The sequence below is a fragment of the Mya arenaria genome, chromosome 2, assembly GCF_026914265.1.
Source record: "Mya arenaria isolate MELC-2E11 chromosome 2, ASM2691426v1".
In the NCBI taxonomy this organism is placed as follows: Eukaryota; Metazoa; Mollusca; class Bivalvia; order Myida; family Myidae; genus Mya; species Mya arenaria.
The window spans coordinates 14,849,613-14,875,786 of NC_069123.1; the positions used below are offsets into that span (position 1 = coordinate 14,849,613).

The following is a 26,174-nucleotide window of genomic DNA, read 5'->3' on the forward strand; positions in this document are numbered from 1 at the left end:
AGGCAAATTTCCATTAAAATTGAGGATACAATTGGTTGTTATCGGGTAAAGAAATCTTTCGCACATTTATATTCTTACGCTTTAATCTTTATTCAGAAAATCGCCGGAAGTTGACATTTTGAGATTGTTTACGCATGTTATGGTTCAGAGTTGTCAATCTGAAATGATGTTTGGTCTTGGTATGCTGTTTTTCAAATTATCAAATGAATAAGGGCTTGAAATATGTTTGGTATGAAAGTTTAACAAATCGGTTACAGTAGCGTGTCCGATCTCCGTTTTGAAATGACATTAAGTGAATGTATAATAAATAATCTTGTTTTGACACTCTCACTGGCACTGAAATACTCTGAAATGTATATTGTTGACAGCTTAGAGCCAGCTTTGGCAATAAGCACACAGGTGGCCTTGTTCTTCTTTCTTGAGGGCAGCTGTGAAACTGTCACGTGTATCCCCCCCAGTAGTCTTAAGTAGTCGGAATCTATTTCCACACACTTCCATTTAGATAGTGTGGTTATGCACCAGTCCATTGTAACCACGACCTCCCCAGGTCTCGGGCGATAGCCGGAGAAATGGGAATGTTTTTACCTTCCAGGTGGCCCTGCAATGCCAGGTGAATGCTGTGTTTTTTTGTCTTGGCGCCAAAAATAGCGGGGAATTACTTAGGGTCCCTGGGGTGCGCTGGCATTTGGCGTGGATTTTGCCAGCAGTTCGTTCCTGCAGTCTGGGGATTTTTTTTATCGGGCTAGGTTGGACTGAAAACTAAATTCCCCACTGTTCCCCAGACCAGGGGGTCGTGGTTACAATTGACTGGTGCATTAGAATCAGCAGTCTGGTTAGCTCTGTTTGTTAGAGCGCCATGCAAGTGTTCTAGCTGTTGTTTGTTCGTGCCCCACACCGGGTGCACTTCTCCTCCCAGGTTTACTTTAATGGTGGCAGGGGTAAAGGGCAGGAGTGCCTCCGTCGGCCTGAAAAAGGTGAATAGGGGGAGGAGTGTAGTGTGTGTGTGCCGCCTGGTTAGCTCAGTTGGTTCGAGCTGCATGCTAGTGTTCTGGCTGTCGTGGGTTGCTCAACACCAGGTGCACTTTTCCTCCAAGGTTTACTTTAGGTTTGCCTTATCCAAAATTGTAAATAAATATCTTGATGTACAGTTATTTGGACCTGCAACACTTTCATTATCACAAGGGTGTTGCAGTCTTACACTGAGTTTATTGAGACGGTATACTTTTTAAACTGTTAAAAGGATAAGAAAAGGTTCAAAACAAGTTTAATCTATTAAAGCTGCACTCTCACAGGTAAACTGTTTTTACAACTTTTTTATTTTTTGTCTTGGAAAGAGCAAATTTTTGCGTAAATATCTGCAAACCAATGATAAAAGATTGCTGACAAAAGATTAATATGCAGATTCTCATATTTCCGTTCGAAAATTAATGTTTTATGGCTAACGGTTTCAAGAAAAATGCATAAAACATAATATTTTGAACTGAAATCTAAAAATCTGCGATCTAATTTATAGCCAACAGTCTTATATAACTGGTTTCTATGCATTTTCGCAAAAATTGGCTCGTTTCAATACAACAATTTAAAGAGTTGTGAAAATGTTAAGCTGTGAGAGTGCAGCTTTAAATGATGCTTTGAGTCCAACTTTCGGCCTCAAACTTGTGTTCATGGGTAAATCGCTCTTCACCTTGTTTTAAAAAATTTCATTGCCTGTTTTAACTGGTTGCACCAAATTATTAATGGGTGTCGACAATTTGTGCCCTGAAGTCACACAAAACACTTTTAGAAAGATATTGTTATCCTGCTTAGTATAACTTCCCTTACCAGTACTGGAGTATTATTTGAATCTGATCCTAGAATGTTAAAATTATACTGGCAGCTCTCATCATAAAATAAAAAGGCAATACATCATCAAGATTTATGTATATTGTACAAGTTTAGAACGACATGTACATGTATACTAGCATGTGTGAAGTGGTTTTTGCATTTATCAGTCGGATGAAAAGTACAAATTTAATTTCACAAAAAAACTAATAAACTCAACTGCAACTTAACATAATGTTGTGAATAGCAACGTGTACAAGTTTTCGAAACAAAGTGGTTCACAACCCATCTAGGATCATTACTGCAGGGGCCCTATAACCTTTTCATAAGGAACGAAATATAAAATCTTGTACATTCGATACTTTCAGAAAACTAAAATGGCTTCTCGAGATAGAACAACAATGGACGATTTCAATCTAAGCTTGACCGGGTCAGGTATCCAATCAGCAGCCTCCACTCACAGGAGTAGGCCAGGATCAGCGAAAAACAAGCGACCAAGCTCCGTTACTGACATGTCCACTGGAAGAGAGGTTCATATCTTTGTTTACAGATGATTATTTTTTGTTTATCGATTTATAATGTCAAGTTTAACTGTTATCTGTCTCCAGTGAAAACCAGTAATGTTAAGAAATCCTGATATCCAGAACATAAAATTTGTTATTGAGATTTTTCATAAAACAATAAGTGTTATTGTAATATAAAAACCTTCTAAACGGTAATTAATTTTAGTACTTTCCATTTGTTCATTTACAGACGAGAATATTATGAATATATAAGGCCAAAAAAAAAAATTTGTTTGTTTAGGGTAACTTTCCCAAAATTTCTAGGTAGGGTAGGTAGGGATTTTTTTTTTTTTTCAAAATCTGTCGTAAGTTCAGAGTGTTTTCTTGCACATGGCAGTCTTTCCTACATTACTGTCATTTCCTGACTTTGTTTTATCATATAAACAATAATTCTGATTAAAATCTGCATTTATCCGCCCTTCGTAACTCTCTATTCGCTAACGAATATTTTTTTGCGCAGAAACGGAAAAAAGTAGTTAGGGCATTTTTATAGGTAGGGTCGGGTTACCCGAAACAGACATATTTTTTTAAGGCCTAATAAGGTATTAATTTTTGGTCTGGTTATAATACTGGTAGTATGGGATTCATGTAGCTGGTTACTTTTCTTTACCATAGACTATCAGGTTGAACTTTATTGCTTATTAATTTTTCTGACTTTCAGTCCAAACCTGCATCAGCAAGGAAGAAAACCACAGGTAAGTGAGAAATATCAGATATATTTATAATATCAGATATATTCTTAAGTCTTGAACTTAAATGATACATGTATGTATCTCTGTCATTTTACCAAAATAAAAATATTCAAACACTTGAAGGACCATGAGCCTACATGTATGAGCCTATCTCTCACAGACATTCAGTAGTTATCATTCAGGGAAATCTGCATGCTCCTTGGGGCACAGGGGCTTGTCACATTGCCTGGATACAGTAATATATATAATTTTTTATTATTTTTTTTTAACGAAAAAAGTTAATATATACATGTATATATATAAATATTTATTTATATATATATACTAACTTTTTTCATGAAAAATTGTGGAATATATTTTAAAATGACATGTATTCACTATTGTGACCAAAAAAATAAATAATAAAAATAAAAAAATAAAAAAAAATATTAAAAATAAAAAATTATAAAAAAGATATATGACTGTATCCAGGCAATGTGACGAGCACCTGTGCCTTGGGGTACAAACAGCCTGATCTTAAAATAGCACATTCTTGGTTTATTAACATAACTATTGTACATTTCAGGCAATACGAGTGCTGCATCAACACACCGCAGTGAGTTTTCTGACTTCTCTTCTGTCAGCACGAGCAAAAAAGGCACCGCAGCAAGGTCAAGCAAAGGCCCCAGGTTGGGATTTAAATTTGTCGTCTGATATTTTAATTTTTTTTTTTTTTAAACAAATTCTTGCCCATGCATGTGAATTTGGGAATATATATTGCAAATTGATTAAGAATTTGAAACCAAATTGGTATTCTGGATAACTTTTAAATTTTATCGGCTTAAATATGTCAGAACATGTGACCCATGGGATGTCAAGTGTAAGGCATGTGATGGCTCATTATTTTATGGAATTTAACATGGTAAGGAGCAGAAAAATGGAGCATGTTTTTTAGTATTTTTTCATGTTGAGATATTGGTTTATTCATGTTTCCATTATTTTCATTATTTCTATTTTAAAGAAGTTTTTGTTTGCAGACAATGCATTGCATTCAAATAGTATTATTTTCAATTGCACGAATACTTTGAAATCATACACATGTACTCTTAAAAATAATGGTGTATTAAAAAGACATAAATAAGCTATTTTTGAAAAGTCTAAATGAATACCAATAATGAGTTTGTAAACTGTCTTTTTTAAACTTGTTCATTTATATTTCAGAGATGACTTTCTGGCCCTATTTGAAAGTAGTACGCAACCTAAAATCAAGGGAACCAGTGCAGGAAGTAAGAAGCCGTCTAGCACTGCAAACAAGGTTCTTTGGAGTAGCCCAGCTGGAAGCAAGGTACTTACTGTAGACAGTTTAAATGTGGCAATGGATTATTTTTTTGCGCATCGACCTAATGAAACTTCAGTTAACCTTTGTTTTCTATAAATTAAGTAATGGCATTTTCAATCTTGCATAACTTATCAAAAATTAAGACATTGTGAAAGAAGGACCTAAAAAATTGAAAACGATCTATAGCAGTTATAGCAGTTATTGTTTGCCTGACAGATTTTCGAAGAATATTAGTTTAAGTAATGTTATAGACTTGGTGTTATTGCCACGAGTGAGTATAAACATGCAGTGTTATGCCAATGAAAATATCTGAGTTTAATTTAGAAGTGAAATTATGAAGTGCATCTTGTCAAGATATTTTTTTTTGTGGAAACGGTCATCCTGAATCAATTTTCTGCAGCTTTGATAATACAGGTGTGATATGTTTATATTTTTCAGGCTTTGAAGAGCAAGTTTACCCCCAAAACCATGAATTCAAAACCAGCCAAAGAAGTTGAAGCAGCTGCTAATTTGGATGTGTTTCATGATCAGGATGAATGGCTGACAAATGAATCCAATACACACTCCATATTCCAACAAAAAAGTGCAAGAAGTAGTTCCGATGAGGAAGGTTTCAGTTTTAAGGACCGATTATCTCAGTCTTTTTCAAATAGAGGTCGAAAGTCCTCCTCTGATCAAGAGAGTTTCAAAAAGGGAGATAACACAGACAAAGGGTTATCTCCGAGAGTTGCGAATAATAACATACCTAGAACCTCTAGTCAAGGTGCAATAGCTAACAATATGACTTTACAGGGAATGTCTAAAGGTGTCAAAGTTGGTTTATCAGATCTAGAAAACTCTTATCAAAATATTAAACACAAAACTCCTGTGAATCAGACTCGTAAGTCGCAAAGTAGCGCTTACACACCTGGTGCTTATATTAACAGTGCGAATTCAATGGTCGAAGATCACATTAAAAAGGTGAACATGGCCGCAACACAGATTCAGAGATGGTTTAGAAGGCATAGTGTACAAAATAAAGAGACTGAGGTCTCAACAAAGGCTGGTGAAGCAGCATTACAAAGGCTGCTCCAGTCAAAAAAGCAAACATTCGAGGAACAGCGCTTACGTGAATCTCAGAATGATTTCTTTGCAAAGGAGATGGAAGAAAGAGGCAGGGAAGATAGGAAAAGGAATAAAGAGGAGCGTGCTAAAATGGCAAGACAGGAAGCCATTAAGGTATGTATACCGGTATTCAAGGTTTTATATTGGAATTTTAAGCTATAGGTCCTGTTGCTTTTATGGTTGACAAAATGGGGTCTCTGGTAATTATATGGGGTTCCAGGGTCCCATTATAACAGTATACCTTTTATGAATGTTATTTTAGGGATATCAGAGATGTAATTTAATTATGGGATACTTTGACCTAAATTGGAAAATGGGGTAAAGGACTCGGGTTTACTGGGTCAAGGAAATCATTATGAAAGTGTTGACATGAGAAACAAGTACAGTTAAACCCCGTTGGCTCGAACTCCTACGGACCGGCAAAAACACCTCCAGCCTCGGAAAATTCAAGCCAAGCGGAAATGCCTACTTTCAGTATAAAGAAATTGGTCCTTTACATCTAGTTCGAGTCAATAAGGAGTTCAAGCCAACGGGGCTAGACTGTATTTGAAGGTCAGGGAATGTTCATATGCTGTAAAAAAAAAAACTGTCAATATTTAGTTTATATAATACTGATTTTAGCTTGATTTTGAGATAACTACATTTGTAAAAGCTGATATGAATCACTTTTTGAGTCTGATTTTCATCAGTTTTGAGTCTGATTTTCATCACTTTTGAGTCTGACTTTCAGAGCAAAAATCAGGATGGTGTTTCGTGAATTATCAAAAGATATATTCCATAGTATTGCTCCAATGAAAATCTCTCCATATCTTCAAAATGGCCCCCATTGTTGGTGTGTTTTTTTGAGACGCCAAGGGACTGTACCCCTGGTTTGACTCAGTGGAAGCCACAACCTCTTGGGTGAATGGAAGAGAACTTAACAAGCAGGTAACTCACACTTTTTAATAATATCCAATATTTTAGGAGCTTCACCGTAAAAGAGAAGAGAAGAGAGAGGATGTGAAGAAAAAAGCTGAGGAAGAGCTGGCTTTCCTTACAGCCAGTGGCAAGATTACAAAGAAAACTGGGCTAGGTGGGTAATACCTACATTTCACTAAATTTTTATTGGTTCTTTACTATATGTTCACCTTATTGTTTGGCTACAGAAAACAGATAAAAATTATATTGAAAGGCTGGCGATGAAATTATATTGAAAGGCTGGCGATGTAGATTGACTGTGTATTTGGTGCAAAATTGCTTTGCGATCATGCTTTGTTTAACTGATTGATAATCACTTTTGGCTAAGTTTATATGTGAACAGTAGTATGTTAGCGTTAAAATTTCATTTTAATAGTCATCATTTACAATTTTTATTAGTTTTTTTAATGTAATTTTGACTTTTGGCCATGACTCTTGCAAGAGTCAATGTTCATGACTTCTAGAATTTCAAGTGTCAAAATTTTCTGTCATGTTTAAAAGTAACCCCTGATTTATATATTTTTTTTTTTAATTTTGAGACTAATGGCCATGAGTTTTGGAAGTGTCAATATTCATGACTTATGAAATTTTAAGTGTTGAAACTTTTGCGCAGGGTCAAGAGAAGCCCCTTATAAGTGAATGCATATATCTTTAGGAAAGAAGAAAGGCACCAAGCCAGTCTCCAAGAAGTCGAAAGGTGACAATGATGCCAACATCAACACTCACGATGGCAGCTCACCCGAGCGAGATAACCGGAACGTGGAGAGGAATAATGATGACAGTATGGATGAATATTACCAGGTTTGTCCATTTGGGGAAGATAATTTAGATAGTAAGCATGGCCAATGTACCTGAAAAACCACTTCATTTACTGAATTTGTGTTTTATATCTATTCTTTTAAACAAAATGATAAAGAGGAAACAGATATATGATTGTATTTATATGTATTACAATAAAAATGAAATTTAGGAAAAAGAGTTTTTTATCTGTTTCTGCTTATTTTATCTTATATATATAACTTTTCAGAACCACATTGAAAACACAGCCAATGGCTCAGAAAGGGTGGATGAGAATGAAGCAGGGAGCCATGTAGCGCCGAGTGATTCTGTAACCAAGACGACACTTGACGATTTGTTTGAGACGCTGAAGAAATTGGAGGAAGAAGAACAGCTTGCTACGGCCAGACCGGAGAGGAAAAATGCATGGTGTTAGTACCATATTTGTTCTTTAAACATTTATGTCCTTGAGTCTGTTTCTGGGGCTTGAATGATGCATTAACACAGGGCTTCCATTAAGAATTTGAATCTGGAAGTATGAACTTCCTGTCCAACAATCATGGATTTTTTTCACTGAAATGTGGAAGTTTAAGTCTCCTGAATACAATATCTTTTTCCACTATTTTTCAACTAAAATGTTAAAAATCAAGTATTTTGCAACTAACTTTAACATGCCAAATTCAAAGACTTATATTATTATAATTCATTTTACGTAAAGACTGATTGAAATTGTGACCATAAAAATAATATTGACACAAGGTTTTGATATATATTTTGAACTTACAAGCTTTCTACTTAGGAAGTTTTCTACCACATTATGGAAGTTTTTGTACTTCCAATGAATCAATTTTGGAAGTTTTAACTCTACATTTCTAGGGAGTAATATGCTTCCAAACTTCCTTTAATGGAAGCCCTGTAATAAATAACTCACTTGAAACAGCTTAACATGTTTATACAAAAATGGTTTTGGCTGCCAATTTGTTTCTAGCCTGCTTGCTTACCTCTTTTATATAATCCACTACACTATTGTGCTACAGTCGTTTACACAAAAGCAAATAGCATAAACTATAAAAACTGGTTCATAATTAGTATGCTTGCAGTCAAATTTGATATGTGCCCTGTGTATCTATTTCAACAAATGTGGTATTTATCAAGTAGAAGAAGAGTTGTCGCCCATGTAAGGTTTATGTGAAATGAAAATATGAAAATGTTAAATGAATGCAACCAATAAAAAATTATGAATAAATGGCTAGGTTTAAAGAAAAACAAAACAAAAAACAATCCTAAGCATGAACTTGTATGTACATTTTGTATAAAATTCGTGTTTTATTGGTTAGCTTTAATATCACAGTAATGATATAGAAGCATTTTTAGATGATATCGGCATTCGGGCAAACTATACAGTCAAACACAAACACTACTTTTTTTACTCTGTCAGATTTTAAGTAACTATCAAAAGGTATTGAAATGTCCATTGTTGTCATATATAAATACAATTATTTGAGTTCTCAATTCTAGAGAATTTGATGGCTTGGAAAATTTAATGATTCTAGAGTAACCAGTTCATTCTGATGGCTACCTTTGTTTCAGTGGAAGACATCGAAAAAGCCTTGGAGAGTGATGGAGACAACCCTAGTCTGAATGCAGAAAACCTCCACAAGTTCAATAGCCAGAAGGCTGATCTACCTACCAAGGCTAGCCTACTGTCGGATGACAAGATGAAGAGCATTATGGCATTTCTAGATGAAGTGCAGGTCTCAGAGAGACTGAGTACAGTTGATCAAGTAAGTACATTTTGAAGTTACTCTCTCACAGATTGATTGTTTTGACAACTTTTTTATTTTTAGCTTGGAACAAGCCAATTTTTGCGAAAATCCATTAAAACCAGTAAGACTGCTGACAAAAAATTTGATTGCAGATTTTTATAATTAAGTTCAAAAAATGATGTTGTATGAACATCAAACTGAAATATAAAAATCTGCTTCATGATCTTTTGTCAGCAATCTTTTATCATTGATTACGCAAAAATTTGCTCTTTCCATGACAAAAAATAAAAAAAGTTTTAAAAATGGCATATTTGTGAGAGTGCAGCTTTAATGATAGTTTCATATAAATTTCTTTCTGTAGTAAGAACAGTGGCCCTTCTAGAAAAGGTTATTCAAATAATGGTCCTTTTAGCAAGATTGCCATTCTGATAAGGGAATTAATGTATAGAAATCACTCAATATGGTAAGATTCTGTATTTTGGAAAAACTAGTATAGATCTGTCAATATATTTTCACTTGCTATAATAAATATCACTGATTTGCATAAATTTTAATCTATTTTTGTTCTCTTTTGAAATATCATTAAATAAATGGCATGCCGATGGATAATATTTTGCTTTCAAAACCACCAATTAATTAATGTGTTTAGCACAGTATGTTAGGAAAAAATCTGAAAAAAAAAATAAAATCAAATAACTGTTTAACCACTCAGGAGATATCCAAGCTGACATCCGACCTTGATCGGCCTACTGTTGGTCCAACTCAAGATGAGTTTGCTGAGCTAGAACAGGTAAACGCTGCAGCCTCTGAGGTCACAAACACAGTCCTCAGCCAACGCCTAGAGCTAGATGAGAAAAAACGCAGTGTCTCTATGCTCCAGAAAGCGCTGGTTCGTAATATTTTTATAAATTTATCTTATGTTGACTGGACCCTTTTTCTAAACACACTTTTAATTCAGTATCTTTATCTATTAAAATTTTGTGCTGAAATTGTGTGTTGTAGCATGTGAGTCATGTGGGGAAAATTGCGAATTCCAAACACTGTCAAAATATGAAGATTGAAGATGAGTTGTAGTTGAAGCACTATTTGACAGTCAGAAATAAGGCTGTTTATTTAATAAAAAAACGCATGATAAGGCTGTTTATTTAATAAAAAAAACGCATGATAAGGCTGTTTATTTAATAAAAAAAAATCGCATGGTAAGGCTGTTTATTTAATAAAAAAAAGCATGATAAGGCTGTTTATTAAATAAAAAAAATGCATGATAAGGCTGTTTATTTTATGAATAGTTTGCATAAGAAGACTGTTTATTTAATTAATAACCAGCATTATTTATTGTTTTCTCTTTCAGAATCAGCAGCGCGAGCTGACAGTTCGGCACGCCCGGGAGACAGACAAGGAGATGAAGCATCGCTTGGACCTCCAGAAAGAAGAATATGAGGAAACTATCAAACGACACCTGTCTTTCATCGACCAGGTAGGGGCTATAAGATATGATGCAGTATCAAATTGTTCCGTCTCCTCTCTATCCCTTTATTAACGATGATAAAAGATTATTGTTTGTTTCAGTGTAAGATTGTTATATATTTCACTGAGTGAGCACCAAAAGGCATACTTACTTTTGGTGCTCAGGTGGTGAAATATATTGCGATTTTACACTTAGACCAACAATTTTTCTTTTAATTATATGCCTTAAAGCGATAAGAAATGACTATTTTTCTGTAGTTTTTCAGAAAAGCATGCGAAATCGTATGCAAACATAACGTCATTTCGAAAATGACTATATCAAACAGTGAAATATACATTTTATTTCACTGATAAATCTCTATAAACCACAGTAAAGTATATATAGAAATATCTCCGAGAGGTTTTACGTTAACATTTACATGGACATTGTTGTCATATTTCAGCTGATAGATGACAAGAAGACCCTGAGTGAAAGGTGTGAGACTCTGGTGAAGGAGTTGAAACAGGTGGACAAGAAATACCAGGACCGCATCAAGGCCATCACTGACAAGTATGGATTGAAAACTAGCTATCATTTACCCTTGAAATTTCTAGTATGTTACTATTTTGGTTTATATACCATATAAGAAATGATCACCTGCCAGGATAACAGGATAAATGTTCTCGAGCTAACGGGTTTGGACTGTATTTACATTTTTCACCACATCTCAAGTCTAATTTAGACAACCTGACTGAAAAAAAGCAAAGTTTCAAATGTTATGAAACATCATTTCTAACACTCTGTTAAACCAACTTAAAGCAGATTTTTTTTTTAATTTTATCTTGTACAGCAATTATCAATATAGATTTGTCTTGACATTGTGTCAAAATCGCAGATTCAAGGAATTGGTGAATAATCCCTATATTACTTTTATCAAGACAGAAATAAAGAGAGGAAATTACATGTGTGTTGAGATGAGAGGTGGACATTTACCGGCTACTCTCACACATTGTATCTCTGGTTTAAAGTATTTTCTTCTTGCTGAACACTTTCTTACTTTCCAGACATAACATTGACATGCAGAAGTTGAAGGACATGCATGAGGCGGCGGAGAAACTACGCAGAGAGAGATGGATCGAGGAGAAAACCAAGAAAATCAAGGTAGAAAAGAATTTTGAATGTGACTGGCAAGACACTTTGGGCTGAAATAAGTATAACAAATAAAGCATTGCCACAGTTTTTAGCGGTGGGAATTGAGGATAATCAGCTGTGAAAGATTATAATTTGATCAACTTTATTGCAAAAAATAATGAAATATAAATACTTTTTTATTACCGACACTTCAATAATTTTCAGTAAACTATGAAAACTAATGGAGAGGTCATAAAAAAAGTACTGATGTATTTGATTTTTTGTTGTATTTGTGTCCACTGGTATATTTTTCCTGTTAAATTAAACAAAGATGAATACCAAATTTTGAGTTCTTTAAAATGTTATCAAGCACATGTGAAAGCATGTCAAGAAATTGCTTCCTTAAAGCTGCACTCTCACAGACAGCTTTTTTATTTTTTGTCTTGGAACGAGCCAATTTTTGCGAAAATCCATGGAAACCAGTTATAAAACACCGATGACAAAAAATTAGATCGCAGATTTTAATACTTAATTCAAAAATTGATGTTTTATGTATTTTTCTTAAACCGTTAGTACGCCATAAAACATTAATTTTCAAACAGAAATATGAAAATCTACGATCTGATGTTTTGTCAGCAGTCTTATATCAATGGTTTGCAGATATTTACACAAATCTTTTCTGTTTCCAAGATTTTTTTTTTAAAAAGTTGTAAAAATGGTATATCTGTGAGAGTGCAGCTTTAAACTATTGAAATTACTATGTGTTATATACTGCAAACCCAAGATTTTTTGTAACCAATGTTTTTTGTAATAATACTTTTAAAAAGATGGAATTTATTGTAGGCAAGATTCTTTTCTCAACTTTCAGGAAATGACAGTGAAAGGTCTTGAGCCGGAGATACAGCGACTAATAGCCAAACACAAGAGCGAGTTGAAAAAGATCAAACAAATCCATGAGGCAGAGTTGTTAGAGTCAGACGAGCGAGCGGCCCAGAAATATGTCCGGATGACTGAGGAGCTACGGGATCAGCTTGCTTCTGAGAAGGAGTCTGCATGTGCTCGGGAAAGAGAACTGGCAAAGCAGAGGTATATAAATTGGTCTTAAAGGGACTCGCTCACATTGTATAGGGTCTATCACCCTGTACCCTTAACATTGTAGTTAAGCGTCTGCTATCAATAAGATGGATGTAACATTGATAATAAGTCATCATTGATAGTTCAAAAAAGAGTTTTTTCTTTGAAATCATGACATAAAGTACTTCATATTGCCTAAAAGTGTAAGTAACGCTATTGAATATTGGTTGAATCAAGGCTTGAAATTAAGACATACTGTGATCAAGTGATAAAGGTTGCATCTCATGTTAATACTATATTAAAATAGTATGCAAACATGAATTGATTGATTTCTGGCAAATGAAGCAAGTAGGTAAGCGACAGAGCAAAAGAGACATTGGTTGATTACAGTGGTACAAAAATAGGAAGATCGTGAGGCAAAGGATAATTTATTGTAGGTTTATTGAATGGGAGAACATTACAATATTGTTTCATTCCAGGTACGAAAAACAAGTCCAACAAGAAGAGGAAGCGTACCAACAACAGAGACGTCGGTTGATGACAGAGGTACAGGAAGAGAAAGATCGCGTTGCTAAGGACGCGTCTCGTCAGCGAGCCGACATCGATAGACTTCAGCAACAGTTACAAGACAAACATTCTTACGCCATGGATGCGATGAGGATTGAATTTGACAAGGCTAGGGAGGAGCAGGAGAAAAGACATGCTGTAAGTGACCCTCGTGAAGTGAAAGAGAAAAGCTTCTATCTGCTTCTTTATTTCATGCCACACACAACCTTTTCGCTTTCACTTCAACTTGTAGCAGGGTTAAAGAAATAAATAGCTTTGCTATAAACTTGTAGAAGGGATAAGATGTTAACTTTTGGGTTTAAACGTAAAAATAGATCTCTGGGGAGTAAAACATGAAGGTTTGTCTATTGTTTTTTAGTCAACAAAGGGGCATAACTCAAGAGTTATTAAAGCCAGAGTTATGGGTCTTGCTGTACATGTGTATATGTCTAAGGCAACAATTACACCAAATTTTATTTAATTTCTTGAACAGATTTTGAGTAATTGCCAAGGTTAATGATTTTTCAATCCAACAAAACAAATAATGCCATTGCTATGAACAGATTTTGAGTAATTGCCAAGGTTAATGATTTTTCAATCCAACAAAACGAATAATGCCATTGCTATGAAAATATTTTGTTGTTTTTTTCAATATATTTTTTTCTTGTTAGCTCTTTTATTAGGGTTGTGTTTCTTTAAAACCAATGTTTTAGTTGTTGTTTTTACATTTCATTCATTTTTTTCATCTCAAAGTGGATGAGTTTGATTTCAAGACATTGGATAACTCTCAAGACTATTTTTGTAAAAGTTCATATGATACCAAAGTATCAATTAATCATTTAACTTTACTCAAGAACATGAAATGAAAAACTGAATCACTTTTCATTATTGAATTTTTCAAGTTAACTTGATCTCAAACATGCTTAATCACTTTTCAGGCCGAGACAAAAGAACTGAAAGAGCGTATGGAGATTGAAAAGGCGACATGGGAGGAGAATTATCGCAAGAAACAGGAGACATTCCTGATGCAGCGGGAACGCGAGCTCAAGGAGGGCGTGAAGAAAGATCGGAACAAGGAGATTGAACTCGTTATTCGGCAACTGGAGGAAGATGCGACAGCTGCGCGGGAAGACTGCGAAAGGGTTGCAGAGAATAGAATAAAGTAAGTGATTATGATTTTCAAATTGTTTATAATTGTTGTGTTGCCTGTAAAGGCATCATACAGGTTTTACACTATTACTTTGGTCAACGGCAACTTTAGTTAGCCTTTATGCAAACAGTAATAACTCATGTATATATTATCCAGTCATAAGAAATTTGGTGTGAGTGGGTATAATGTCTCAGTCATTTTCAATTGTGTGGTAAATTTCCTCAACTTCTTGAGTTATGTCCTTCTGACATGAAAAAAAGATAATAAATTTTGGCTGACAATAACTTAGTATATATCAAAATTATCATCTAATCATGAGGTCAGACTTATAAGATATATAAGATGTTTGCTTAAAATTGAATTTGTCTGATAAGTTTATTCTTCAGCATACTATTCTAAAACAATATTTATTTCTAATTGATTAAAACAGATTCTCAGCATTTTTCCATGAAATATTTGGTAGTTGAATGTAGGGCAGCATCAGTATTGGACACTGGTTTGGATTTCACATTTATAGCTTTAAAGACCATCATTTTCTTTAGTCTTACTGGTTTGTGTTGTTGTTCAAATTAGGAGGATACGAGAAAAGTACGAGTCAGAAATGAGGGAGGTGGAAAGATCTGAGAAACAGGCTCTTGAAAGATACAATGAAATGAAGGTAAGTAATTCTAGTTATATTATAATAAAGTGTTAAGTTTGTATGACTAAAGGCATGTATTGCCATCCAGTTATTTTAAGTTGTTACCAATTATAATTACCCTGGGCCGTTAAGCATCGGGGGGCCATTTCAATAAAATATTTAAGTCGTAACTTCAATTATTATAAATCTGTTTAAACATCGCAAATGGCAATGCATCATTTTTTTTTTATTTTATAATGAAACTACAGTTAAACCTGTATTAAGTGGCCACCCTTGGGAAATGATCAAAGTGGCTGCTTAAGAGAGGTGGCCACATAATCCAGGTTTGACATTTCCGCCACTTTAACTTTATTCAGAGATGGAGTATGTATCTTAACCACCACTTCACACCACAATCAGTAACATCTGTATGAATATTATTGAAGAAGGTTGAATACAAATACATTTGTATAGATAAAATAACTTTTAAATAAAATACATTAGATAAATTTGGTCAGAATTAATGGCCCCGAAACAGTAACAAGACAAGCACAAGCGTCCATAAACCATGCATACACGAGTTCATTCAGTTCCTCATTTCCTGTAATTTTCCTCTGTCTTTTGCGTTTGGATTTCCATTGCTTTCATATTCCTCCACAATTTCACGCTCACGCTTAGGTAAGAAATTGATATGAGTACTTCCACAGTTATATTCCTTCACAACACTTCTTGCACTACGGCCGTTTTCTCATAACTTTATACACTCGACACGTTCTTTTAGAGTCAAACACTTTCGATTAGTCTTATTTTCAGCCATAATCAAAATAATTTTTTTCTTAAGAAGAATGCATTGTAAATATCCGTTCGTAGAAATATAAATCCGTGCACTTTGAAAAATAATATTGAAGTGAATAAAAATCGTAACTCGTTTCACGCCTTCGAATGACAATGCAAACTGTGAACTCATAATAACCGGTGTTTTTGTCGGTATTTAATAATTAACTTCGTAATTATTTAATTATCTTAATAATTGTGTCAATTATGATCAAAACATTCGCCGACATGTAATAAACATGATTTCTCGATGAGTAAACACGCATGGAAATCGTGTGATGCAATGTTCATTTTCATTGGATGACTGAGATACCCGAGGCCGTCGTTCTTTTCCGTAAACTTCTATACGCAATTAAAGCTGTGTATTCCAAAAATTTATAAGCGGAAGTGTCAGTGACAAGGGATAAGTGGCCGCTAATTAGTGTTTTTATGGCTTCATGGGGACAAAAATTAGTGGCCGCGGCCGCTTAATGCACGTACATTATATAGTAAAAACGTACGGGGGGAATTTGGAGTGGCCCGTTTAGGCAGGTGGCCATTTAAAGCAGGTGACCGTTCAACCAGGTTTGACTGTATGCCACTTAGATATTATTATGACTAAAATTTACTTAGATCTTTATTGAAACCACCCCCGATTCTGTAAGCTGGTCATAAATATTTATCTAAATATAAACTTCCTTTGCATACAAAATAATGTTTTAATGCCTTCTAAAATACAACAGTTTGTGATGCCACTTTTCAGAATTATATAAACAATAAAAAAATAAATAAATAGGGAGTGGGTGGGTGGGGGGCAAACATTTATGATTCAAACCTTTTTAACCAGGTTTTCAACGAAAACCGAGTTATTAGAATGAAGTTGTCGTTGGGCGGGCGGGCGGGCGTCAAACATTGGTTTCTGTTCAATAACTTTAGTTGGCATTGATAGATATTGATGAAACTTCGTGTGTAGGTAGCTTATGGGAAGAGCTAGCTTGGGATTGCTTTTTAGGGGGGTGGGGGTAAGGTCAAGGTCACTGTTACTAAAAATAGAAAAATGGTTTCTGCCCACTAACTTTAGTTAGCATTGATAGATAATGACGAAACTTGGTGTGTAAGTTGCTTATGTGAAGAGCTAGCTTGGGATTGCTTTTGAGTGGGGAGGGGCTATGGTCAATGTCACTGTTACTTGAAATAGAAAAATGTTTTTGTCAAATAACTTTTGATAACATTGATAGATATTGATTAAACTTGGTGTGTGGGTAGCTTATGTAAAGAGCTAGCTTGGGATTGCTTTTGAGGGGGGCGTCTCTTTTTGATAAAAGTAAGGATAAAGTCTTTTTGATAAAAGTAAGGATAAAGTCATACAACAAATTAATTGGCTATAATTTCTGATTGCCCATAACAAAAATCTGGTTTCGTCGCTTCTAGTTTCAATTTTCAATAAATGAATACTATGATATATTGTCCCTATTTGTTTTATGAGCTTGTGGTTGTATTTGTATCCAGGCCCGACTGACAGAGGTGGATGGAGAAAATGAGTGTCTGAAGGTCTACCAGAAACAGAAGGACCAGGAAATCAAGGAACTCCAAAAGGTCAGTGCTTAATTACACAAAATCTACATTTGTTACCTTGTCTGAGGATACCGAAATAGCTATAACAAGTCTGGGGTTTGGGGGTGGGGTGGGTATTAATGTTTATTTTATGTTGCCAATGGTCTATCCATGTGCTTCAGGCCCATTGAGATTACCATTGATTAGTATTGTACTGTTACCGTAGTTAGTCAGACATAATGTATTGACAGAATCAGGGTTAGAGCTACTGGTTCATTAACATGTGCCAGTGTATAGTACTAGCACACAAGAATCCGTAAGCCTCGTATGTAATTAGTGGTATATGTACAAACTTGCATGTTTTTTTATTCCAGCTGACAGATAAGATGCATAAAGAACGTGACCGCGTCTCTGACATAATCCGGCAAGAGTTTGCTGACCGGCTTGTGTTTACGGAGGAAGAAAACAAGCGGATCAAGAACGAGATGTCAGAACTGAAAGCTCGTCAGCGTATTGAGCTGGATAAGGCCAAGGATGAGATTGAGGATATCAAGAAAATGAAAGATGATGAGATGGAGGAGGTTCACAAACGGTAGGGAACTAATCTTAGGCAATACTTAAAAATGGTTTGGTTTGCAATTGCCAACCAACAAATATTTTCAGTGGGTTTCTAGGTTCAGAACTTAACTTACTAAACAAACCAGAGTCAATACAAAATTTGTGTCAGGGCTGTTTCAGTCAGTCATACAAGTCACTGGAAACAAAGATTTTTTTAAGGATGTCCTTACTTTTAATTTTGTGGCGAAAATGTAAAATGTATTTACTCTATGTTTCATATTATTAACTAATTTATTGTATATCTAACTCCTATATGCATAAACTTGTCTGGTTTTAGATTAGTTTCAAACTTTACTGGTAAGTATATGAACTTGTTTTCAGACTTGATTCATACATATGAAAATAAGGGCTATTCCAGTAAAACATATAACCCAGGTAGGGTTGGGGGAGGCAATTATTTAAAAGTACCTTCCCTGGGTGTTATATATATGTTTAAATGAAATAGCCCTAAATTAAAACAAAAATTCAGAACACATTAAAGAAACTGCACACTTATCTCATGGTTCACCTGTTTGATATTATACTTCTGGTATTCAAAACTAAATGACTCTTCCAGGGTGAAGCAAGCCATTGTGAAGAAGGAAGAGGTTGTAACCCAGCTCAAACAGCAGTACCAGGCTGCGCAGAAACGAGCTGACCATCTGGAGGGCCTCCTACAACAGCAGAGAAAGCAGCTCCTTAATAAATGAGGAACTGTCATATCATATAGAAATTGCTGCATGGTTAAATGCACTGAAAATTTGAATGCCCTTTTGCAACACATAGAGGAAGAGCTCCTTAATTAATAAGGAACTGTCATATCATCTAGAAATTACTACATGGTTAAATGTGCTGATGGCTTGAATGCCCTTTTGCCACACACAGAGGATGCAGCGCCTTAATAAATGAGAACTGTCATATCATATAGAAACTGCTGCATGGTTAAATGCACTGAAGATTTGAATGCCCTTTTGCAACACATAGAGGAAGAGCTCCTTAATAAATGAGGAACTGTCATATCATCGAGAAATTACTACATGGTTAAATGCACTGATGAGGGACTGTCATATCTTATTTTAAAAAATGCTGCAGAGTAAACAAACATGCTGACAATTTGAATGGCATTTTGCAACACAGAGAGGAAAGTGCTCCCTGATAAATGAAATATGGCTTGCTTGGCAAACTTACGGAAAACAAAGTGTAGTTTATTTGCCATAAATCTGAAAAATTATAACAGTGGTGACTTAAAAACTGCTACCTATATGGTTGAGCAAGCTGAGGATTTGAATGGCCTTTTGCAACACTGAGGGGAAACAACTATCGGATATTTAGTTAACTTTCTCTTTGCATATATTTACAGAACATTTATGCAAAATGAAAAAATAAATACATTGCCATAAGGGATATAAAATTGCTGCAAAGAAATCGTCTCCAACATCATTAGAAAAAACAGCCCCTTAATAAATGAAATACTTCTTTCTTATATACATGAGTGAAAAGGATTACAGAAGTGACTAAGACATTGCTGCATGGTTTGAAATCACTATGATTTTCTCCCACAACAACTGTCAGAGAAACGGCTTGTCTAGAAATAAGATCTAAGATCTAGCTTGATTGACATTATGAAAAAATGAATTAGAATTAAATGGTGACTTAATTTACTTCCAGATGTTGTTTTCTGGTTATATGGCCACCTTAACATTCAGAAATTTGAATTTGAAGTATAAGAAATAAACTTGTTTCAATGACATTATTGATAGCGGACAAACTAGAAACTCATTGGGGGAGGGGTGGGGGTATTCATATACTTGGCTTTTGCATACATGTGTCTAAAAATAGACTTGCACATACTCATTATTAACCTGATAGAGAATGATATTATTATAAAAATAAGGCTCTCTTTCAAATAAATGTGTCTTCAATTGTTAAGATTTTACTAGTTCATGTCAGTGAGTTTCTTTTCTTTAAAATTACATTTTTATGTGTAAAATAAAATTGCATAATGAGAAACTTCATTGCATCCTTTGAGGTCTTTGTTTTTTTAGAAAACTATGTAAGAGAAAACTAGAGCCTGTTTCTTGGCTATGGGGTACCTGCATTCGAAGTGCTTCCAGATAGTTGTATTAACAAATGAAAAATGAAGGAATGATTTCCTTTACTTATTTTGTTTTATTGTATTTATGGTTGGACAATGTATATCATGCAGATGCCAAACTGAATTTATATCATAAGTGATGTCGACATCATTAAATAAAATCATAAAATATGTTTGATATATATTATTACCAAAATGACTTTTGACGTAATGTTATAAATAAATAACGTTCAAAACATGCTTGCTATATAACGACGTATGAAGTATTTAGAACTATTAATCATAAAATAGGTTTTAACGATAAAAATAGAGTGTCACATTCTTTGTTATTCAGTACGAAATTTATTAAAGTAGATTACTTAAATTTATTTACCTTGCCACGGCTCACTTTTTATAAATTTTAGAAAACATGTTTAATACATTCTGTAATGAATGTCCACTGTAATATTGTTTTGTTTTTTACCTGAAATGAGCCGATTGTTCAGAAATTTGTCAATGTTAACAATGTTGTTACGTCATTGTTGTTAATTTTAAAAGGTAGAATATTTTATGATATGCTTATTTATTTGCATAAGACATGTACAGCTGAAACCGTTATTTCAAATTTTGTTAGAAATACTGCAGATCACAAATTTGTCCATTTAACTTCCAGTGCAGTAAAGATTTTAAAGTTAACAACAGTGACGTTAACAATGTTGTTAACTACAACAAAGTTCCGAACAATCGGCCCAAGGTTATGAAAATAGATACTCGATTATTAACGATTATCAGTTGAGTTTTGATCCACATAGTATACTTTAGCCTTTACCCCAAAATAACGATTATAGGATTGTTTTTAATGAGTATGTCATTGAAAATCAAATCCATTCATTAACAGTTTAAGGTTGATGTGTTATATATTTCACTATTTATTATGTCACCTACTACACATATATACATAGAACATTTTATTTTCATATTTATTCAAGATTTGTCTTGATACTTTTCATTAAGGTTAGTGCTATTAATTGTTCATTAAAATGTGAGTTGCAAACTTGGTGGTCATTTTTTTTTTACTTCAGTTTAGCAAATCAGTGATGTTGTTTATTACTTACTTTATATTGAAGTTGTATAATTTTGTTACATAAGAAATGTATTTATCGGTGTTATTCTTAGTTGGCTTTGTAAATATTTCTGTCATAGTTAACTATTTTTCATTCCGTCCAGTTTTATTTATTGTTATAGTTTGTATGTAGAGTTTAATTTTGTACGCCAACAATCTTTATTTGTGCTGCTCTGCTGTCTCAGATGTGGATTTATTTGATAGCATGTTTATAGGCAAATGTTGTAAATTTTCTTTAAAAAAATAATTTAAGCTTTGGTCACAATACTTACAATTGTCAGAAAAAGGTGTTATAAGTTATATGGAATAGTTTAGCCTTTTGTTTCATTTTGGTATTAAATCATTTCATTTTGGTATTATAATCACTGCCGTTGAACATTTATTAAATACACAATGCGCTGTTTGTTCAGGACTCTGTTAAAGGTAACAAGGTGATAAACAAGATCGCTGTCAACTTTTAAACACGATCTATTTGATGATGTGCAAATATATTTAAATCAAATAAGTACATCTGAATCAGTTGTCTCAAATTTTGTTAGAAATACTGCAAATCAGAAGTGTATCTATTTAACTTCAAGAGCCGATTTGAAATTTAACAACAACGATGTTTAACAACGTTGTATTAAACAAAGTTCTAAATTATCGGTCCAGTTAGGCCTAAAAAAAAATTGTTTGGTTAGGGTTACATCCTTAGAATATCATTTCATCATTGGAGAATGGTGTTAAAGCTATCTTCTGTATAAGCATTTAAGGTTTAAACTACATATTGAAAATCAATTAAAAAAAAACGAATTTTTTTTTTTTTTTTTTTTTCATTTTTTTTTCAAACTGACTATAAAAACGGTAGGGTCGGCGCCTATTCCGTAGGTAGGGTCGGGTAACCCGAACCAAAGGTATATTTTTTTAGGCCTTAGTCATTATGCACTCTTCGAGTCCCTCCAGGCCAAAATATCATGAAAATACTTAAGTCAAATCTCAATCTCAACACATTTTACCACATAGAAGCATAGTGTTGTTTAAAATTGTGCATGCTTTTATACTTTTTGATAACGTATTTTCTCATAGAATATGTAATTGAAAGATTTTGACAATTTTTCAAAGAAAACTTATTCTAGAGCAAAAAAATATACTTGAGTAATTGTTGAAAGGCAATCAATTGTACTCAAGTACATTTTTAGCTCTAGAATATTTTTATGCCCCCACAAAGTGGCGGCATATAGGGTTGCCCTTGTCCGTACGTACGTCTGTACGTACGTACGTACGTCCCGAAGATTGTTTCCGATTTAATTCTTGAAAACCGTTTGTCCAATCCTCACCAAACTTTAAACACATGTTTGTGACCATGATATCTTGATCAAGTTCGATAGTCATGGAAATCGCTTTAGTCATTTAGGAGTTACGGCCCTTTTTTGCCAAAAATTCCCGAAGATTGTTTCCGATCTAATTCTTGATAACCGTTTGTCCAATCCTCACCAAACTTTAAACACATGTTTGTGACCATAATATCTTGATCAAGTTCGATAGTCATGGAAATCGCTTTAGTCATTTAGGAGTTACGGCCCTTTTTTGCCAAAAATACTTCAAAAATATATGTTTCCAATCTAATTCTTGAAAAGTATGTGTCCAATCCTCACCAAACTTTACATACATGATTGTGACCATAATATCTTGATCAAGTTCGATAGCCATGGAAATCGCTTTTGTCATTTAGGAGTTACGGCGCTTTATTTGCAAAAAAAGACTTGAAAAATACGTCCCGAAGATTGTTTCCGATCTAATTCTTGAAAACTGTTTGTCCAATCCTCACCAAACTTTTAACACATGTTTGTGACCATAATATCTTGATCAAGTTCGATAGACATGGAAATCGCTTTAATCATTTAGGAGTTAGGGCCCTCAGATTATCCTGAATAATCATTATGGCTTATTTTCTGTGACAAAAAATCGAAGTGGGGGCATCCGTGTCCTATGGACACATTTCTAGTTCCATTTGAATCTAGACCTAAGGTTTCAATCAACATATTCAATGATAAAATGCAGATAAAAAAATGTGTAAAAACATGTATTTTTTTCAATAATTTTTGATGTTATATGGTAAAATGAGTTGAGATTGAGTTTAAGATTTGACTTAAGTATTTTCGTGATTTTGGGACCAGGCCCCAATTTCTCGAAACTTCTTAAGCTTAACAGGCTTAAGTCGCTTATTTCAATTAGCCCAAATACATACTAATAATGGATTTTGATAAATGAAATATGGTTTCTTCTAATGAGCATACAGAATTTTCTTATATAATTTCTAAAAACACTCAAAGAAGTAAATATAACGCATATTATAGAACAACAAAAATAGTGAGTTTAGCTTAATCCTGTTATAAGGGACTTAAGAAGTTTCAAGAAATTGGGGCCATGGGATTGGGGAATTAGGTTAATAGTAAATGATGTAATTAAATTCTGTCGGGAATCACTCACTGTGTAAAGTCCTATTTGTCTGGCACAGGTCCCTCCCACAAATACACTCCTTCCTGACCCTCACCATCCGCTATAGACCATGTCATTGATATACACATAAGGCCATTATTATTCCGTTAAAAGAAAAAGTAACTTGCATGTATATATAGTTTCATATTCATACTATTTATTAACTTGATCATATTTTGAAGTGGCAAGCTATTGATCGCATACTTGTACTATAAAACTTAATTTTGGCCTGATATTATTTATAAGTTAGATTTGTTGTATTTATTATATATTTTTGTATTTATTAGGTAGAATATTTTGTTTTTCATTTTTATTGGAAATAGAAGATTTTTTTTATTGAAAAATAATAATGAATAAATTCCTTGCTTTACATTTATTTCTTTTGTTTTTTCATCATAGTTGAAATGAACTTAATATATAAACGTTCTTTAAAAGACATTACACTGTCAGGTATTATACTCCCACAAAACAAAAGTTGGTGATGGGGGTGGGTACAAGATACAAGAATCTTTATTTTAAGTCGGGTATATGTTAACAAGAAAAAATAACTCAGTGAGGTATTTTCCGACATGATACGGAAGATATGAGTGGGCTTATCATCCAGTTATCTGTAGGTCAGTTGATTGATCGGTTTTGTCGGAATGGTAAATTATGAAATTGTTGACGGATTAAACTATTTTTGGTATACATGTTGAACAACATAAAACACACATTAATATTTATATGAAAAACTACTGAAACAAGCTCAGTAGCGAAAAGATTAAACATAAACCCCGTTTAATGGCACTGGGCAAACGCCAAAGACATATAACACAAAATACCACAAACAAGAAACATGGAACAACAGCACACAACTCCACAAACAACACAGTGTATATATACTATATGAAAACTAGGTGTGTTTATCAAGGATTGGTAGGTACCGCCTTGGAACGGTCAGTAAAATATAAATTTACTGGGGGTTTAAACGAGCTACTGTGCACAAACTCACTCTGATCCCAACAATCCTGAATAAAGTAAAGAATGTAAAGGGTAAATGCAAATTTGACTTTGGTTTCGGAGTTATGGCCCGTTTTGACAAAATTTGCCCAAAATATGGCATCAATACAATGGCTCATGAACGAATTGAAGATTTTTTTCAACATGCTTCTTCTTATTATGGGAAATCATTCTATACAAGTTTGAATATGGGATACTCTCTTGGTCAAAATCATTGACAATTAGTGTTACACATGTCACACAGTGATGAAAGTATTTTGCTCCAGAATAAAATGTAAGTCTAAAAAGTATAACCTGGTCTTTGTCTCAAACCTTTTATAATGGTTTCTTGACGTAATATCAAAATGGTAATAAGGTACTTATTGTGTTTAAATATTTTCCCTGGAAAGGGTGGTACCACACCTTAAGATAGACAAATGTTGTTGGAAACAAAAATAGATATCTCCACCAATGTCTCACAACATTTGACGTTGAGAAATATGGAGCAGGGGGGGGGGGGGGGGGGGGGGGGGGGGGGGGGGGGGGGTATTCAATAAGCATCTTAGTAACAATTTTCAACTAAGTGAAAAATTGCCTTTTTTAGCCGGATTCTTCATTGAAAAATTACGGGTTATAGAATGGCGAAAACCTTCAGATGGGCGGGCTTTAACAATTCTGCGTTAAAGTTTTTATTTTATGTAATAAAATCAAGAGTTTTATCCAATGGTTATCAAACTTGGTTCGACTATTTGTCGCCATGTTATCTTGAATATATATGAATATGACTCATCTCTGGTCAAAAACTAGGTCACTAGGTCCAATCTTTAGAATAAATATTTCACCGTAATAAATTCAACAGTTTTTATCAAATCTTGATGAAACATGGTCAGAATGCTTGTCTGCATTATATCTTGCATAGTTTTTAATATGGTCAACCCCGGTCAAAAACTAGGTCACTAGGTCAAATCTTAGGGAAAATATTTCCACGTCATAAATTCAACATTTTTTTCATATCTTGATGAAACTTGGTCAAAATATTTGTCTGCATAATAGCTTGCCTATTTTTTTATATCAGTCATCCCCAGTCAAAATGTAGGTCACAAGGTCAAATCTTAGGAGAAAGAATTCCAAGGTCATAAAAATTCATTAATTTTTGTCAAATCTTTATGAAACTTGGTCAGAATATTTGTCTACATGTTGTCTCAAACATTTGTGAATATGGGTCACCTCAGATCAAAAACTAGGTCACTAGGTCAAATCTTAGGAAATATTTTCCCGATGTCATAAAAAAACGAAATCTTCGATGATAAAGTGTGTCATCTAGGGTCAAAAACTAGGTTTCTGGGACAGATCTTATTGCAAAAGCTGATGTTTTTATAAAATGTTCATTTTTCCTCACACAAATGGAATAGTTTCTGTTGATCAGGTTATTTGTATGAACGGTACCTCTGATAAGTATAAATATGGGTCTTTTGGGTTAAAAGTACTAGCTCATTAGCCCAAATCCTAGGTTTACAAACTTGCATCGTTAAATAACGATGGCGTCTTGTTCTAATGTGAATTTTAAGAAAACGAACAATGTTTGTACACCA

The 26,174-nt window shown here is 34.0% G+C and overlaps 1 protein-coding gene across 1 annotated transcript; it reads left to right on the top strand.

Annotated features, from left to right (window-relative positions):
• Positions 1-112: 112 nt before the first annotated feature.
• Positions 113-21,954, top strand: LOC128213379 (centrosomal protein of 131 kDa-like). Its single transcript, XM_052919028.1, has 21 exons — positions 113-179; positions 2,190-2,351; positions 3,046-3,079; positions 3,642-3,744; positions 4,277-4,400; positions 4,833-5,612; positions 6,462-6,570; positions 7,111-7,256; positions 7,483-7,663; positions 8,823-9,016; positions 9,711-9,887; positions 10,350-10,475; positions 10,909-11,015; positions 11,510-11,606; positions 12,445-12,662; positions 13,130-13,355; positions 14,135-14,358; positions 14,920-15,004; positions 17,288-17,374; positions 17,707-17,924; positions 18,507-21,954. The coding sequence occupies exons 2-21, from the start codon at positions 2,199-2,201 to the stop codon at positions 18,637-18,639; spliced, it is 3,522 nt and encodes a 1,173-aa protein (XP_052774988.1). The 5' UTR covers positions 113-179; positions 2,190-2,198; the 3' UTR covers positions 18,640-21,954.
• The last annotated feature ends 4,220 nt before the right edge of the window (positions 21,955-26,174 follow it).